General features: G+C 41.5%; 1 protein-coding gene across 13 annotated transcripts in view; it reads left to right on the top strand.

Moving 5' to 3' along the window:
- Positions 1 to 20,000, top strand: part of slc4a11 (solute carrier family 4 member 11) — a 45,163-nt gene that overhangs the window by 4,811 nt on the left and 20,352 nt on the right. For 7 of the 13 annotated variants that reach the window (XM_076974107.1, XM_076974098.1, XM_076974095.1 and 4 more), the window contains exons 2-5: positions 10,812 to 10,862; positions 14,359 to 14,481; positions 17,651 to 17,694; positions 17,870 to 18,098. In XM_076974107.1, the coding sequence (XP_076830222.1) occupies positions 10,812 to 10,862; positions 14,359 to 14,481; positions 17,651 to 17,694; positions 17,870 to 18,098 (447 nt within the window). The other 6 variants (XM_076974106.1, XM_076974103.1, XM_076974100.1 and 3 more) reach the window with 5 other exon arrangements.

The raw sequence follows: 20,000 nt of genomic DNA on the forward strand, positions 1-20,000 counted from the left end.
TTTTTGTGCGTTACGCTGGAATTCAGTTGAGTTTTTTGGGTTGGTTTTCTGGAATGTGCCATAAACCTTCTTACATCGTTCATATTTGTCGAGTAAACAGAAGAAAAATGAAAAACAACACCATACTCTTTCACGTAAAAGCACATGCATACACACAAACGAGTAGGCACACACACACACACACACACACACACACACACACACACACACAAGCAGTTACAAAGGGTAGAAAGGGAGTGAGCAGAGAGCACACAGTAAATACCTGTGGGGGGGGCACTCGGGTACTCTAGATCTTATTTGTAGGTGTGATGCTACTGTTCACTTTCATTTTATGGTGAGGAGTTCCTCTTATGCAGTCGGCAACATACACAACCACACACACGCTTAGAACACTGTGAAGCAGGCGTACAGTACAGACATTCCTGCTCTCTCTCTCTCTCTCTCTCTCTCTCTCTCTCTCTCACACACACACACACATTTGCACATTCATACACACTGCAGATTGGTCTGTGAATACTTTGCATTTATTTTTTTCCCTCAGGTTAAAGAGCAAGAATATTTGATCTCTCTTTTTTCTTTTTTTTTTGCTATGATAAAAGATCAAGTTGTGAGAGATGTTGCGTTTCATCACTGTCTCGCCAAAAGCATACACAATATTGTGTATTAACACAACAGGCTTAATGATGTGACAGTAACATAAATTGCACTGGCTCCATATCAACTGTGTAAAGCACAGTGAACACGTGTTGCGTGTTGCGCACACATACTGTAGGTTCACATGTGCAGCTTTAGGAAATCACATGTTGTTTTGTCCTTGGCATCCTGGAGATGAATGACGGGGGGGCGGGGGGGGGGGGGGGGGCGGGGTACACACGGTGTTAACGGGCCGAATGCTGTAGTGTGTATGAAGGTCTCCGTAATGAGGAATGTCCTCTGTCTTTCCCTAATGAGCAATGTCCATCTGTCATTGTGCTCATATGACACATCAAACATTCTGTCTGTTGATTCCTATATTTACTATTTCCCTCTAACCACATGCACACACACACACACACACACACACACACACATGGTACAAAATGTCATTTTTCTGTCATCTTATACGTGATTAAGTGTACTGGTGACTGAGTAGTTAACTGAATTACAAAAACCTCTGACCCTGTGGTTGTGACGTTACAGCTAATCACACAATGTCCAAAAGTGAAGATAACACACTGAGTGAGAAAATAGAATCATACACTTCTCTGTGTGTACTCTTTGTTTTTGTGGCGTGCTACAAATCTTCTGTATAGAGATCCATTCATACAGAGAGGAGTGTCTGTGAGCCAAGGAGCAGGCTGGGGTAACATTTGGATCACGCAAAGCCCCTCTGTCTTGCGAATTATGGGAATCCTCTGTAGGCCGTGAGAGAGTGATGGAGTTTCTCTGATGTGTTAGATAAGAGTGTTTGTGGGTTCTGATGAGAGGGACAGAGTCTGGAAGAAGGGTTGTGTTCATGCAGGAGAACCACACACAACGGAATGTACCGGCATCTAACCGGTCATAGTAGATAAGGCACATAAACATGCCACAGCCTTGTAATGAAATAAATATAGCACGAGGAAATCGGACCAAATTGACTGTCTGTCTGAGCTCCGAGTGCGCTCAGTCTCCAACACGACGTGTCAGGGTATCCCTTCGCACATATGCACACGCAAACATACATGCAAACATTCAGGCATACAACTACACCCCCCCCCCCCCCCCCCCCCCCCCCCCCCCAGCAAAGCTGAGATTGCTTCAAGATGTCGGAAGATGCCAAGTGTTGTTGAATTCCGACCTTCGATTGCGAGACTGCCCGTGTGCCTGAGGAGGAACCTCACACTGGGCGCACACACACACACACACACACACACACACGCACAACTATATACAAGCACCACATGCATACGTGTAAGTGCACTAACATAATCAAACGTACATGTTCAGCTGTGTTTGACAAGTTGTGCGAGCAGCCCATTAACATGATATCTGCCCTCCTGACTCTACTGTACTGCGTTCTGCGTGTGCCCATTGGTGTCATAGAGTGTTTATGTTATGCAGCAATATCCATTACTTAGATCTTGTATTGTGATTTAGAGTTAGGTGTCACTCCCTCGGTTTCTTTCTCCCTCCGTCTCCTTCTCTGTCTCACCTTCTCTCTGTTCTTCTTTCTCCCAGTCTCTCGTGGCTGTACTGTAGATGGTAAGGGGAATAGCGGCCTGGCTTTAATAGAGGAAGACAAGAATGTGCAAGCAATTAGCAGGAATCCCCCAGCAGAGAGCACACCAAACCAGAGCAGTCACGGCGAGCCCGGAGAGAGAGAGAGAGAGAGAGAGGGAGCGATCGAGAGATTCAAAGACGAGTGTGAGAGGGAAATAAAATCTGTGTTCCCTTGATATGCAGGACTGTGGCGTCCACGCAGGCACAGCGAGACTCTCGGAGCTCTCATGGTTCTTCTGGTGTTATTTGATTAAAGACGGCTGTCATGTCGAAACAGGTCAGGACTGCAGTGACTGGACTAGACTCCTCTGACACTTTGGCACACTCTGTCTCTCTGTCTACCTCTCTCTGTCTCTCTCTCACACTGTGCGTATGCTTGAAAGGACATTGTACAGGAGACGAGGGCTAAGTGCGTTCTTCCCTGTATTAAGGGGATGAGTTATCAAGTGCAATTATCAGATCATCGTCTAGCTGTGGCTTTGCACGCTGCCACGCTTTGCCTAATTAGCGTTTCACGTTTGCAGAGAGACAGACGAGGAGAAAGGGCTGGAGATGAGGAATGATGGTAGGAGAGAGAGAGAGAGACGCATGTCACGTATGTCTGCGTTGTGTCACCGAGTCTCAGGTATGCGCAGACTGCGCTCAAGGTCGCCCAGTGGCTCAGTTACTGTCGTCCTGAGAGAACGCTCGGAGGAAGTGTGAGCTGAGAAAAACATCTGAGCGATCACAACAGTTTCACAATGAGACAGCTGATTTGCATATAGCCAGTGGTGTAATTTGCTCATTTTTTTGCACAATCACATTATACTTTATTATCAGGTCTAGACCCTTGCTGAATCCCACCTATAATTAGTATCTTTTCATGAGGACAACACGTTACCATCCTATGGCTAGATGGCTAGACGTTTCTCCTCTACACAGGACAGTGAGAAACAGGGTCTGTTTTGAATAGAGCCCAGTGATTTGGGAAACATGTAGAAGTAGACTATGGAAACCACATTTACAAGCCACTGCAGGCTGTGCCAGAAACTGTCTAAGAGCAATGAGGAAGGAGCTCCTTCCTCAGACAGCCAGAGCATGACTGTGAGGTTTTTACTTGTGCGATGGGTCGCGATTCAAGACTCTAGCATTACAAATGCTTTTTGCCATGCACGCTGTGTATGTGTATTGTCTTATTCTTATGTACGGTGTTTTGAAAGTATACAGCACAATCGTTGATTGTATCTGTTTGATGTCCACACTCTGTTCCTCCTCCAAGCTTACACTTTATTGCCATAACAACCTGATCTCTGCATGTGTGTGTAAGTATGTCATTAATGGCCATCAGAAGGAATTCCCTCTGTTAAAGAAGCATCACACACTCCAGGAGCAGGAGTGCCAAAAAACCTCCAGGCAGATTTAGTCAACAAATCCTCTCTCTGTCTGACTCTCTTTCTCTCTCTTTGTCTCTCTTTCTCTGTCTCTCCCTGCTTGCTCTTTTTCTCTCTCTGTCTGTCTAACTCTCTGTCTCTTTTTCTCTATCTCTGTCTCGCGCTCCCTGTGTCTCTTTTTCTCTCTTTTCGGCTGTAAGTGACATTAGAACGCAGCAGGGAGCACCTTTCATCTGTCTCTCTCTTTTCTCGCTGTGCTGTTGTGAAGTAGTGGTGAGCTTGTGTGAGTGTCTGCACTAAAATAAACGATATCCATAGGCTGTTAGACAAGAACCGAAAACATCATGCCTGCAATCACAGGAGCTGAGACACCTCCACGCCGAGGCCTCTGCAAGTAAGACCAGAGCAATAGAACAACGAACAGCTATAATAGAACAGCAGCATTGAGCTCAGAGCAAGGTAGCAAATCTTGGGCATCACATTCATATGTTTCACTGTCCATATGGACTTGTGACATCACAACTATAAACAGCTTTTATGAAAAGTATTTATAATCAAAGCCATGGACGTGTTCATGCACGTTTTCTACCCAGCACCATATGCGGAACTCCACTTCTAGTGAACAGTGTCCATTTAACAGAAAGAGAATTAATCTTCTTTTGTTTAGAAAGAGCTTAATGTCTTATGGCTATGTAAAACAGCTCCACAGATACCACCGTTCTGATTTGTTTTAGGCTGTTATGCAATCTTCTTGTGTTACTCTGCAGTTTGTCAACTTCCAAGTCCTTTCCATATAGAAATTAGGCCAAGAACGTACTGATCTGTTGTTCATTGCCTAAAGCCTGCCCTTAAGCACCACAGTGCCGAGTCTTCCTGGCAGAAACCCACAGTTTACTCACAAAGGATCTGATCATTTACATTCACTCATTTTGCACATGCTCATATTCAGAATAACTAACCAAAAACCATGTTAACCAGTGAAAGCTTAAGTGCAAAGAGTAACTAAAGGACTGATGAACTAAGACTTAAAAGTCTTATCCTAGCTGGACTAAATTATTTAGGAATAGAAACAATAGCAAAATTAGACCAGCAATTATAATAAATAACGTAATAAATAATAAATAAAAGTGCACGTGTATGCAGTCAGATCTTGCATTGCTGTGAATGATTCACAGATAAAGAGGTCAATATTAAGACCATGGTGGAGTTTGGGCTTGTGAGTAGCAAGATCGGACCCTTGTAGACATGCCAGATGCCCTGAAATCTTAAGTAATTCTGAACGGTGGTTTGGAGCAGGCTGAGTCCAACAAGCACAGGAGTTTTGTAGCTGAACCTGGCTGTGTCAGGGGACTAGGGGAGTGATCTCAGGAAGGAAGTCCCATGAGAGGACAGAGTGATAGAGTCTTTGTAGAGGAACAGGGGTTTCTGGGTGGAATCACTAAACTGCACCGAGTTTTGGGCCCTTAACAATGAACACTGCTTAAAATAAAGGAAGCATTTTAGGTTGCATTGAGAATAGTGCAGTAAGTATCTACAGAGCACTTCCTTCGATGAAGGGCTATCATTCATTCCTGCCATTTAGGTATGTTTTCAGATATGTATCTGAAGACACATCTCGCATACTGTTAAATGAACACAAATGTATAGTTGAGGTTGAAAGGAGTATTATGACTCGTGACATGGACAAAATATTATAGTTATTATTGTCCTGTATGCTGCAAATTGCAACATATTGCAACATCAGTATTACAATGGACAGTATTGTGATGATTAATACGGCATAAACACAGTTCAGTCCTAGCCAGTTGGTGACAAAAGATTATCATAGTTACAATTTTTTAGTTGTTTTTCAACAACAGATATTTTCCATTCTTCAAATACATCATGTCTAGTTAAGCTGAGACATAAAAACAACAATGGATAGTGATTTTAGTGCCAGTTCTCAATTAGCATAAATTTGACCATTTAATTTCACTTTAAGTTACTGTAGCTTGCAAACCATTACATTGTCTTAATTATACCTGTTTGGTCATTTTAGATTTATATACATGTCCACCAACTTTTATTAGAATCTCCAACCTTGCAGCTACACTCACTGAACACGTCATTAGGTGCAGATCTCTTATACGTCAGCCACCTTCTTCATGAGTGGTCAGTGCCGACCGTATGTTATTTATATCAGATTCTTATTACCACATTAGTGACATTAACACAGTAGAGGCTGATGTGTGGCATGAGTTTACATGTCATTGTCACTGCTGGGTTTATAGAGGGCTACCACCCAAAAATATCTAGCTAGTGTAAGGTGTATGTGTAGACCCTTTGCAGCAAGGATTGTTACTATTCACATTGTGGTGGTAGTTTTTGTTATAACATTGTAGTCTTGTTAGTAATATAATTTTACTTCTGTTGCTAACTAGAACACTAATGGTGTGGCAAGAGATAGGGGTGTGTGTGTGTGTGTGTGTGTGTGTGTGTGTGTGTGCACTGCATATTCTAATATTCCAGTCTAGTCTTTATACCCTGAGCAGCACAGTCTAGCTGCATAAAACCTGTGCAGATGTTCTAATGAGAGAGAGAGAGAGAGAGAGAGAGAGAGAGAGAGAGAGAGAGACGATAACCTTACACTGATAACTGTTAAGTGCATCTCTATAACTCCATCTGTGTGTCCTGACTCTCTATCCCTTTCTGTCAGTTTTTTTTTTTTTGTTGCTCATGGATGTTAATCCTAAAGCTGCAAATTCACATGGTCCCATGTGTACACGTGTGTTTTTGTGTTATGGTCCCTTGTGTACACGTGTGTTTTCGTGTCCATCCCTGCTCCTCTCCTCCAACATGTCCGGTTCTGTCGTTCACGCAGCGAGGGTACGAACCAAGGATGTTTGCATGTGTCACTTCTCATTTCGGCATAGCACACACAAGGAAACGGCGGGCCAGGAGATAGATAGGCGAATGAGCTTGTGGTTAAGCAGCAAGTTAACCACATACACGAAGACAAACATCTCTGAGTCTCACTTGATGTCTTCTTTCTCCTTTTAAAAATTTTAAACTGTGTGTGTGTGTTTAAGACTGGACCTTTTCCTCTGCCACTCACATGCATTCATTCATCTGAAAAGAAACTAAACACAGTAAAGGTTGTCTTATGAAACGTACATAAGCACACTGGGGTGCATGCCCACGCTCAGCACTTCAAGTTTTCACTTCCTGTTGGTGAAAACGACACATTTTGTGTTGGTACAGAGCATGAAAAAAAGAAGAAGATCCTAACAGGCCAGAGGGACGGTCCCTAACGAAGTACGAGTAAAGCCCATATTACATTAATTAAATACGGTTCACTGTGCGTTTTGAAAAAAGAACAACTATTTTGAGACAACCCCTATTTAAAAAAAAAAAAAAAAAAAACCGCCATTGTTGCCTGCGCGCGCTTCCCGCCTTTGCTCACGCGCCGTCGTTTGAAAGTGGCCGTTGGTCTTCACAGTTAGCTAAAGAGTGTCCTGAGGTGGGTGCTAGATGGAGACATACAGCCAGTTAGCCACGACGCTAGCCATCTTAATAGGCTAACTCGTCCTCCTTCTGTTGGTTAGTTCGCTGGCTAAGTTGCTCGCGAGTGCAGTTAGCTCGCTAGCTAAATTGCCAACGGTCATTGAGAGATATGGATGAAAAATAGCTTCAAACAACTTGCAAGCGTAAATGATTAGTTAATATCCATCTGGCCAGCTTGAATATCTAATGTTTTAACGTGATGGAAGGCAATGTTAGATGACTAATAAACATTTTACCTACCAGGTTATCCCCTGTAGCCTAATCTAGCAAACGATGTATTAGCCAGACAAAAAGATTACAAAACATTTAAGATTATATGTACACAATTGCGGCAGTACCTACGTATTAAAATAGTTGATAATACGATGAGATGTTGCAGTCCTCATAAATAAAAATGACCAAGACCTAATGAGACATACAGCACAGAGACTTACTCATGCATTTTCAGTATTGTTGGCAAATTCTGAATGCATCAGAAGTCACTCTTAATTTATCTTGAGGGAATACGTTATGGAGTACAGGGAGAGTATAGAAACTAGATATTAGTTTTCAGCAACCAGTACTTTTACCCAAACTGTAATGGAATCGTAAATTCCACTGCTGTTAAGCATCAATATTGATATCCATACAAGACATAAATATTCGACTCAAGTAGAAATCCCACTTTACAGGGAAAGTCTCTCCTCACTCTCTTTCTTGATCCAGCTTTGATCTTAGTGTGTATGCATGCGCATGCAGCAGGAAGAGAGAGCTTTTCTGTGTGCAGTTTACCGAGTTTGCAACAGAAGAAACGAAAGGGGGAAAAAATATCTAGAACGGGAATGATAGTTTCTCTGTCTCTGATCGTGCTGTAAATATCCTTACCTTAAAGAAATTATGAAGGTGAATTAGTTATGAGATCTCTATCCTTGATTGGTCTCCACACACACACACACACACACACACCCCAAATCCTGGAAAACAAGCACCAAATACATACAGAATTTGTATGTGCATGTGTATGTGAGTGCATGTCTGTCTATGTGTGTGTAGCTGTTTTGTGTCTTTGTGTGTGAGCTTGGCTTTGGTCTGGCGTGATCACAGTAGTGCCACTCGCGCTCTGTTTCCTGCTGTCGTGGTACAGTGAGGTATGATCCCTGTTGCTCGTGCACTGCGCAGGCTGCAGCCATGCCTGGCTCTGTCAGGTGATTTAATGCTTCCTCCATCGGTTATTAGTGGTGTTCCTTTCCTGCCGTAGAGCATCCTGTGTATGACACTCTCCTTTCATATCAGTATCTATGACTGATTGAAATGACAGTAGATTATCACATTATGAGCATAGAGCACTAATAAATTATTGCACTGGCAAAAAAACCTTTGGCTCAGTGGTGTCAGAGTGGGGCATTGCAGGGTACATGTGGCCCCGGGCAGCACAGGTCTCAGTTTAAAGTCATGGCAGGAGTAGAGAGTACACGGACGCTCAGGCCTAAATAAAGGGCTCCAGGCACCATTGGGCAGCCAGAGAAGCAACACAAAAGGCTTTAACAGGGCCTGAGTACACACTGTTTTGTGGAAGCTGGGTTGAAGGAGAGAGGCAGCAGGTGTTCCTCCATGCAGAGGCTGTATTTGCAGTCTTCTGTTAGGAAGTTAGTAAGGCCTCTCTGCTGTCGACGAAAGGTTGTGATTCTCATTGATTTAAACACCGCTCTTGCATGAAGAACAGACTATGTTAATCTGTGTGTGTGTGTGTGTTGGGCACTTTTCACACGGCATCCTATTTCTTAATCAAGAACACCTACATATGATCTCTACTATAAAAGTCACTTTCTTGTCTGATCTGTAAGCAGTTTCCTACTGCTTTGAACCACACCATTCCCCAATCACAGTCCTAGTTAAGCAATGCTTACACTGTCCATGCAATTGTTAGGTGATGCTCATCATAAAACCTCGTAAGAAAATGATATTCTATTAGGCTTGTTATCCAGGATACTATATTACATAGGAAGAGTCATCAGGATGTCATGTCTAGTTGCGTAGGCCCATTGAAAGCTAGAATTTGTGATCATAAGTGTCAGTTTTACGTTCATTATAATTGCAAAATGTTCAACTGTCTATCCCATATCACCTGCTGGCTTGTGTGTCTTGTCATTTGTGTTTTTTTTGTTTCCTGATTTTTTTAAACGTGCCTAATTCTTGATGCCCTGTGAATTGACCTTTCATTTGAGAAAGGAGATATACAAATAAAAACTATCATTATTATTGATGCCAGCATCAGCTGAACAGACCTGTAGGCATTATTCAGCTAGGTGCACCAACCAGTTTTTCTGTTAGCTCAACATACAAATCATATTTCTTATAGGATACAGCACAGTGTGATGAGGGACATGTTTAGTCCATTGTTGGATTATATGTGAAATATTATTTAATAATTATTTAAAATATTATTTATTATTAATGTTTGCTTTTCAGTATTCTGTTTTAGTGTGAAACAGAATTAGTGTGTGATTGTGTGTGTGTGTGTGAGTGTGCATAACGTGTTTCTGAGACTTTACTGATATGAAATAGACAGGGCTTAATGCAGGATCAACATATATCGTGTGTTTGTGTTTTTGTCAGTGTGTTAATGAGCAAAATCTGTGACAGGAAATTCAGCGTGTACGTTTTGAACAGATCAACTTTTAAAAGAGCCTTATTAGAGATCTTTTCTTTAGCAGAAACTTGAACCACTGCAGCAGTGAGTGAAGATTTACAGACAGCACAACAGAGGTTTACATTCATGTTCCTCAACTTTATTGGTTGGGGTCTTGCAGAGTTATTGTTCAAAAAGTGGCTTACCAGCAGTGTCCTCCGAACCTGACGGAGCCTTTAAGACTGTGATGTTGGCAGTGAGAGGGTCTGTGGGAGAGTTGGACCCCTCTGTGTCCTTCCACTTGACTCTGCCATTGTGCCCTTGACGGAGGCACTTAACCCCGAGGTGTCGCAGCAGTGCAGCTACTGCAGGGGAGTGCGGGCGCTCGTAACGGGCAGCAGAAAGGCGTCTGAAACGTTTCGGAGTAATTTGCGTTTGCACGTCAGTGTTTTTGATTAGTAGCTTTATAGGAGGGTGTGTGTCGAGGCTCTGTGAGCGTGTTTTATCGAGTGTGTTTCTCTTTAGAGGCAGAAGGGTTAAAGGTGCAGGAAAGAGACATGCCCGACAATTAGAGAGTCAAAAACTGGAGGGAGAGAAGCCTCAGTCATGGGTGACTTCACCTCATAGATATCTCTGTAAACGGCCCCAAATGAATGTAGGACACAGGTGTGGAAGTAAGCATGATGGTTGTCCATGTGTGTGAGTGTATGTCTCTGTATGTTGTTGAGTGTGGGTGTGTGTGTTGCCATTGTCAATTTATGCATGCATTTATTAAGTGTATATTAAGTGTGTGTTTGTCTGTGTGTGTCTGCGTGTGTGTTCCTCCAGTGGAATAGACAGATAATTTTCTGTTCAGCATTTGCCTGAAGGCCACATGTTTGTTCTTCTGTAAATATGTAAATACTCGTATATCAGCTTTATAAAAAAAAAAAAAAAAAAAAAAAAGCAAATATCTAAGTAAGGTTGGTTAAATCTCACACAACTCATTCACTTTACATTTATTTTGAGGCCTGTCTGTGAATATATTTTTGTCCTATTTTGAATTACAGAGGCTCCGTCCTCGGGCATGGCCAAGAATGGATACTTCTACCAGGAGATGGGTGAGTGTGTATTTATGGGTGTTGGCGTGTTTTTGTGTGTAGGTGGTGGGGTGGAGGAAGATTGACCAAAATGGGTGCTTGTTGGAGACACAAGACAAAAAAAAATATTTTATTTATTTATGTAACCGAATCCTCTCCTGTTGTTAAGAAACAAAGATTTTGTTTTTACAGCACCGTGCTGTTTACATAACCTGTGTAGTTTGGGATGTAGAAAACACAGACCCAGACTCCAGGAAGATTATGTTGATTGAACTATCCGCACTGTTATTGCTCAATCAGAACATATGCTTTTCCACCTATGAGATGCAGGTGTGCACACCAGGTGGGGCAGTGCTCGTGAGATGCTTCTAATTAGTCTCATCGTCTCAGCCACTCTCAGTGCCCTCTGGCCCTCGCTCTATAATGAATAAATAAATAGATAGGAACAATGCTGAATCTGTGTGCTGTGTCAACTGATAGACCCTATGGTTTGCTTCATAGCATGACCTTGGTTAGAAACGAATATTAGTGCTCTATGCAACAAAGGGTTTTTTCTGTTATAGGGACTATAAGCGCCCATGTCTGGATTGAATAAACAACATAGTTGTAGTTTTTCTTTTGATACTTATTATTATAAGGTTGTGTCTGGCATTTAAGCTAAAATTAAGATTAGCATTAGTTAAAAAAACATTTGTTTATTTCTTTGTTTCACTCTGGAGTGTTTCTACATTATAATGTACTAACAGCTCTTCTGATTCATTTCTTCTTTATTTCCTTTAGTTGACTATGTAGGGGGTAGACATGTTGCTAGAACATTCCTTCAACAGAGTTTTTTAGTTTTTGTTTATTTGTTTTCTCTGACATTTAAATACAGTTTTAATACCCTTACTTTTCATCCACATGTTTATTGTCATTTTTCTTTAACTAATGGATGGCAATATTTTGAATATGTAATCATATTACGTTTCGTTAGTGGCAGTCTCAGTGTCCTGGGTAAAAGTTAAAACGTTATCTTGATTAGAGAACTTACAGCTGAAACAACTTGAACATCTTGTACAGTATTGCGTAAACAGATTTGTAGCTCTCCACTGTCTTGAGTGGGAAGTGATGAATGTTTACCTATATTCTTTATTTCTGCTTCTAAGGCCGTTTTCCCACTGCACAGAAATTAAGTTCTCGAGTCTGCTCTTGAGGTCCGTTTGCACACATTCATACCGTATCATAGAAATATTTGCATGATCTGTTTGATTTGTTCAGATCTTGTAATTTAGAAGAGGCTTGTTCATAATAAACCCTGAAGAGACATCTCTAAAATTGTGTTAATTTGTTCATGAATACAGTAAATCGACAAGACTTGAATATGATCATTCAGAGATATTTTGGTATGCTGAGCTGGAGAAAGCGTGAAGGCAATTGTCAGTGTGGAGAGAAAAGACCCTCTCATCCTCTGGGGTTCTGGGGCTGGGATATGCAAAGCACATTTAGTCAGAACGCATGAGGATTAACACCCCCTGCCCATAGGTCTCTATAGCTTTCCATAGAGAAGAATAGAAAATGGATTAGTGAATATATGAATAGAAGAATGGAGAGATAAGAGGCTGATAGCCCGAGCCAGGGGAGGTTCAACATACTCCAGCCATGGGGGAATAAATGAACACTAGTGACACTCTGTGTTCAGAGTCACAGCTTTGGAATATTAAGTCACAACAGCACTTTTTATTTAATGCCCCTCTAACATGTTTTATTCATCTAGTTTATGGTGTGCAGGGGTCACCTGTTACAGTTCCTCTGGTTTTCTCACTGTTTTTCAAAACAGTTAACACAGTTATTTTAGTAAATTTACGGTAGTAAATGCATTTATGAAATAAATTAAATATTATGTTTAGTGTTGACTTAAACAATATGAAGCTTAGTTTATGAATATCAATGAAAATACTTTTACGGACAAAAACTGATTAAATTATACAATATTTCAAATAACCACACAAAAATCTAATATAATTTTTTACAAGGGTTTATTTAGCAGTAAACAGAATATACATGGCGTTCTCAGTTTTCATCAGTGTTCAGTTCGGCTGTCACTCCAAGAACTGAGTATATGCATGAGAAATTTATCACTAAATTGAAAATTTTTTTAAAACTGTCAAAAAATTAGTTATTTTATGCATAAAAAAATAAACTCACATGTTCATCCAACACACACACACACACACACACACACACACACACACACACACACACACACACACACAGTGAGGGAGGCTTCTGAATCTTTTGTTAAAGTTGGTGTGTTTACTGTTTATTTAGTTTTAGTAATATATAGTAGTACTGGTTAAAAGTAATTGTATCTGTATTAGAGAATAAGAAGTACTTTTATTAGTCCCATTAGGGAAATTCTTCTCTGCATTTAACCCATCCGGATTGCACACATACACACACACACACACACACACACACACACACACACACACACACACACACACACACACACACACACACACACACACACACCCGGAGCAGAGGGCAGTCACCTGTTGCACTACCTGGGGAACAGTTGGGGGGTTTTTCCTCAAAGGTACTTCAGTTAAGCTTATTGCTGGTTGTTTTCAAACACATTTTCAATTTACAAAATTTATACATGGTTTAAATAGGCTGCAGAGCAGTCCGTGTGTAATTACTAAAGAGATTCATTCATTCACTCATCAATTATAGCATAATTAGGTATGTACATAAAAGCAGCTAGTTTATTAAAGGCATCAGTAGTGTTGGCTGTAGAGAACATGACGTGTACGTGTTGTGAAAGACTCATTTCTTATGAGATTCATCTTACACTGATGTATTACTGCCTGATTATTATAGGATGTCAATATACATTATTTATGTTTGGTTAAAATAGGCTGTAGATTGACCAATGAATGATGATTTAATAGCTCACTCATCAATAAGTACATACGTTAATTATATATACATAAAAGCAGTGTGTGTTTAGTATTAGGTAATAAAGAATGCTGTCTGTAGTGAACATACTTTGTGACTCTAAGAGAGATCTAAGAGATGTCAGTTTTTGCATTATTGGTTTGTTAGATGGCCAGATCACAAATATCAAAATTAGAAAACTTCTTGCTATGTGCAAACTCCTGGAATGATATCTGGAACTGTCTGGAATTATATGTACATCTGAAAGTCTGTACTCAGTGAATAGACCCAGAATATTAATGATACATTTATGAACATTTATGAGAAATATAAACAACATTTTAAAATGTATTTATGTAGAGAGAAACAGTTTATTTGTCAGTGGGATTTTAGTGTTAAATTCTGTTGGTATGTGTATGATTTTAATATTTAACTGCATTAAGTATGTGTTAATGGCCAGATATCAACATCTGTAGCTACTCAGGGCGTGTGTAAGTTCTCTGTGGTTTTGATCATGTGGTTCATGTTTCCAGTGTTTTTGAGCATATGCGGGGTGTGTGTGTGTGTGTGTGTCTGTCTGTGTGTGTGTGTGTGTTCTCAGAGCAGAGGGACCGAGAGGAACAGGAGGAGGGGAGTGAAGACCGTGAGGAGGGTCAGGACTCTCCTATCCCATCAGCAGATGACATTCATCTGTATGGCAACCAGACACACCAAGGAGGGACAGGTCAGTATGTGTGTGTGTGTGTGTGTGTGTGTGTGTGTGTGTGTGTGTGTGTCTAACAGAGCTGGGCCCAGAGCTGTTGATTAGCTCCAGAGATGCTCAGGTTAGCAGGTCAGTTGTTGCCAAGGCAACATTTTCAGGTGCATTGTGATTAGGTGGAGACACCCCAAAAGCCACACATGGTGACAGGTCAGGTGATGTCACTCAAACCCACCTGAACAAAACACACCTGCACAACATCGAACTGGTTAACCACAGCTGGGGAAAGTCCACATAGCTTTTATGAAATGAAATGTGCCATATTTTGTCGATTGTGATTTTTACACCCCAATCGAAATTTGTCCTCCACTTTTAACCCATCTGTGCAGTCAGAACACACAAACACACACACTAGTGATTACTAGGGGGCTGTGGATCACACGTGCCCAGAGCGGTGGGCAGCCCTAGCCCGGCGCCCGGGGAGCAGTTGGGGTTAGGTGCCTTGCTCAAGGGCACCTCAGTCATGGCCTGTCTGGGAATCGAACCCACGACCCTCCGGTCACAAGACCAGTTCCCTAACCGCCAGGCCATGACTGCCCCTTTATGGCTATAAAATAATATTGTAGTCTTCACTAGAACTACTGACACCACACTTAGCAAAGCCCACCATGCCAAAAGGGTCAAAGGTAAAAATATATATATTAAAAAACTGGCATAAATAACTGGCATTACTAGCTTTATGGAACTTTAACTGAATGATTTCTGAGTCGCTAATCAAACCTGATAACAGCAGTTATTTTGCCATATTCTTGCATACAAAGTTTGTCCTTTTAAATGTCTACTTCAGATCATGCCACATTTCAGCGGGACTGAGGCTGGGACATTATAAATTATAGACATGCTTCAGATTAAAACATTCAGAAGTTGACTGGATAATTTACACATTTGGGATTATTGTCATGCCGTTTGATCCATTCTTTTCTATGTTTTAGATGAGCTTCTCTATAATTTGAATTATACATCTTTGAATTTGCGTTTTTTTTCAGTGATTGCGATACATTAAGCTGCTGGGGATTAACAGACAGGGTTTTGATCTTCGGTGGTATGCAGTGTTTTTTATGCAAGGTCTTCAAATATAAAGCTTTGTTTACACATCTCTTAGCACAGATGTTATCAAGTGAACATCTTCACCTGAGGGGTCTAGTCGGAGGATTCCCTTTGCACGTGCACTGATTATTGTAAGATACTCACCGCAGTGGTGCTGCATTTATTCCACTGACAAGTGGTCTGACGCTAGACTGATGGGGGCACAAATCTTCTGAAATCCTTTTGTAACCCTTCCGGTCCTATTAGTTTCAACATTTTTCCCTCTAAGGCCCTATAAATCTCTTTTGATCAAGCTCTGTTGCACCATATTGCACATATTGCAGTATGCTGTGATAAGACTAAAATTGTGTGTGTGTGTGTGTGTGTGTGTGTGTGTGTATTGGGGAGGGGGAAGCCATACTTCACTTGACTAGAATACCTGATTCCAGTTAAGGACATTTAATAAGGTAATTTTCAAGAATGTGTCTTGAATAAACATTTGGTACTTTAAAAGTATGTATTGTTTAAGCTTATTTAATTCTATGCCTTAATTTAGTTTCATCTTATTATTAACACACAGAAAAAAAACCATGAAGTCATAAATAAAGGAAGAAAAATGAGCAAATGTGGGTGTTCTGTCTCTATCTTTGGAGATAACTGTGGCGTCTCTGGTCCAGAGCCCAGTGTAATGTACATCCTTGCTACTCCAGTCGACCTCTCTGTTGTCTGTTATCCTTCTTGTCCTTGCAAGTGTTTGTGGAGATACACACCAAATTACACCACAGGACACTTGTTTTACGTTTTGTGCTGTGCAAGTATCTTTACTGTGATTAAGTTGTGATTTAGAATAGTAATAGTTTTCTGTCAGGACTTTAAATGTATTTTTTCTTATCAAGATTAAATTCAGCTAAATATCATCATTAATACAAGTCATGACAGGTTTTTTTGTCTCACTGCAGAAAGCAGCTGTATTCACACAAATATGCTCAGTCCAATTTTAACATTCACTTTTTTGGTCCAATGAGCCTTGTGCAGTGTAAGATTTGCTCCTATCAGTGCAGGCGGTGTTCACATGTCACATGTCAGTGTGGCATCAGCCCCTGCACACACCCGACAACATTCGTCTGGCTTAAAAAACACACTATTCTATGACATGCTGTAGGCGAACCAGATGAAGAGTGTGTGTGTGTGTGTGTGTGTGTGTGTGTGTGTGTGTGTGTGTGTGTGTGAGAGAGAGAGAGAGAGAGAGAATGAGAATGAGAGAGAAAGAAAGGAAGAGTGCATGTGTGAGATAGAGAGAGAGAGAGAGAGACAAAGAGGGAGGAAGAGTGTTGGGTTGTGTGTGTGTGTGTGTGTGTGTGTGTGTGTGTGTGTGTGTGTGTGTGTGTGTGTGTGTGTGTGTGTGTGTGTGTGTGTGTGTGTGTGTGTGTGTAAGGGACACCTTATGTGATGACAGGAGAACAGTTGTTCAGGTGTGATCACCCCTGGTGGACAGGAAGATTCCTGTTCATCTGACAGGTATAATTTCCAACTTTAGACTGCTGTTGTTAATCTGGTAGCAACATGGAGTCAAGCAGTTTTCACTTTAACTTGATGGTAATTTGTCTTAATCTTCACTCTCGACTAGACGTTTTTATGAATGTGTTGTTTGAATATCCTATGGCTATGAACCGAAATGAGCAATTTCAAAGGTTGGATACCTTTTTAAGAACTGTTTAAATGTTATATAACCCTACTCATTTAACACATAGGCTTACTCCTCAATTAAAGCTCTGTGTTTAAACCACGGCTTTTATTCTTAAAGTTCCCCTTTTAATCCTAAACCCATTGTATCAGTTCTCTAATCTGAGAGCAGTGGCAGCAGAGCAGGCAGCAGTGGGTTGTGGGTAATCCAGCCTGAATGCCTCTAGGTAGCCAGGGATTCCCGAGGACACAAGACCAGGGGACCTCTCTGTGATAAAGGATCTTCTGGGCTTTTTACTTTTTCTTTCACAGATTGTCCTTATTAAGAAACAAAAGAGCATTTTTTTCTTGACATGAAGCTGTGTCTGTTCCCCTGTTTGTTGTCTTTCCTCTCCCACACTGGGACATACCGTCTTCTCCCCAGACTCTGATGTCCATGGCTGTGTCTTGCTCAACACGTCACGAAAAGTGAGACACTTTTGTTTCTTTCACAAGCCAATAGCATGTTTTTTTTTTAAATGGGATTTTTAGTAATATACCTTTAGTCACATTTTTGCTCTCATTATCGAAGTTCTCTGTGAATCTTCCTCTTTGTGAATGCGTGGACGTGTGGTGTGTGTGTGGTTGGCGTGTGCTTCATCAGTACGTAAAGCTGATGAACTTCGAGGAGGAGGTAAGGGCCCACAGAGACCTGGACGGCTTCCTGGAGCGGGCGAGCATCCTGCTCCACGAGGACGAGGCGTCGCTGGACGACGTGCTGAAGACCATGCTGCGCCACGTCTCCCAGGACCCGCACACCGCAGAACCCGCCTGCAACTTCGAGGAGATCATGAGCTCGCTCTTCACCGACGCTGGCTCACAGGAAGTCAATGGTCAGTGTGTGTGTGTCTCTCTCAGAGAGAGAGGAGAGCAAAATATGGTGTGTGTTTGTGTGTGTGTGTGTTGTGTGTGTGTGTGTGTGTGTGTGTGTGTGTGTGTGTGTGTGTGTGTGTGTGTGTGTGTGTGTGTGTGTGTGAGAGAGAGAGAGAGAAAGAGAGAGGGAGAGTAAAATATTGTGTGTGTGTGTGTGTGTGTGTGTGTGCATGTGCATGAGCGATTCACAATAACCTATAAAAGGTTAGTTCACCAGGTTATTAGCACAGAGAGCTGCGGTGACTGACTCACTGAGGATGCTAGCCACAGCCCTCTGACAGCTATCATTCAGACTCTGCCGTCTTGTGACCAGAAACGTTAAATAAACCTGACTTTGCGTTTAAAAGAAGAGTGAGAGACCGAAATAGAGATGTATGGTAGAAATAGAGACAAACAGGAAGGAATCCTGGAGAGCTAGACAATGAAATCTCTCTTTTGAAAATAGGGACAAGATTGAGAAGGAGTCCATTTGGAGGGTATGTGGTGGCAGTCCAGTGTCCCCTCCCACCTGCAAACCTCAATCTGGAAGGGGTCAGGGAGGGGTGAGGGGTCAGGGAGGGGTGAGGGGTCAGGTGCGTTTCTGCGGCACCTGAGACGCATGAATCAGGTGATAAGCGCTCACTGATGTCGGCACAATTACACATCACCACTCACTGTAACTGTCCCAGAGGACACCAGAGGACACCAGCCTACACGTCCGGACACAAGCTCCAGTTAGTGTCACACCATCTCGTCTTCTCTCTTGAATCTGCAGCAGTCTGCACACTCACAAAAGGACAAAGGTGAAGCCCAGAACCATTAGTAGCGACGTCTCGTATTGAGCTCCAGATCAAATGTGTTGGTGTCTTCATACATTGCTCAGCTGTATGGTTTTACATAGTTGTTTTTGCTATGGATTAAAAGTGGACTATTTTCAGAGACGGAAAAGAGCAATTAAAAGTGCTTCTGTTCACATGACAAACTTAACTTGACCCAGACTCTCCCCAATTAGTTCATTTTGATGTGCTTTAATACTGTTCCTTTCTTTAATTGAGAGAGAGAGAGAGAGAGTACTTTTTAGTCTTTTTTCTGGGAAATGGAGTTTCCTGCAGCATTCTACACAACTCTTTCAGAAATGTGTACAAACAGAAGTCAGATGGGTTTGACAGGTGTGTGTGTGTGTGTGTGTGTGTGTGTGTGTGTGTGTGTGTGTGTGTGTGTGTGTGTGTGTGTGTGTGTGTGTGTGTGTGTGTGTGTGTGTGTGTGTGTGTGTGTGTGTGTGTGTGTGTGTGTGTGTCTGCATGAGTGCGCATGTACGTTTGGGTCTTGTCTCCTGGTATTTTCCAGACTGCCTATTATTTTCTTTGATAGAGCTCATTGGGGTTGTTCTTCATTAATTTGCCCAATCCCTTCTAAATGTTCCTTAAACCAGAGTGAAATTCATTAAGTATTCATGAGTTTGCAATATGTAAATTTCACTACTGCAATCTCTCAGACTCCATGTGTTATGCTGTATTTCAGTTGATCTTTAGGTGGAACGTTCAAGCTAATTTTAGTATTTTATTTAGCATTTCCTTCTTAATAGTAAAAGCCAAGTCCACATGCATTTATATTATTTGCCAAATTCTTTCACATCATAAATATTAAGTTGTTAAAACACATATAATGATTGGTTGATTTACTTGTTTCAGAACCACTGGGATGATCCATTCCCCCTGTTGCTAGGATACACAGCTCATACGTGAGAGAGAGTCTTATTAATGACATGGGCCTGGGAGCATGCAAATGAGCTGAAGTGTGATTGGGTTGTGGAATGTGAACACCATGAATATGATAAAGTTTGATGATATTCTGTGGTGAAGCAATGAATGGAGGCTAATTGT

Source organism: Brachyhypopomus gauderio, chromosome 15 (genome assembly GCF_052324685.1).
Source record: "Brachyhypopomus gauderio isolate BG-103 chromosome 15, BGAUD_0.2, whole genome shotgun sequence".
Lineage (NCBI taxonomy): Eukaryota > Metazoa > Chordata > Actinopteri > Gymnotiformes > Hypopomidae > Brachyhypopomus > Brachyhypopomus gauderio.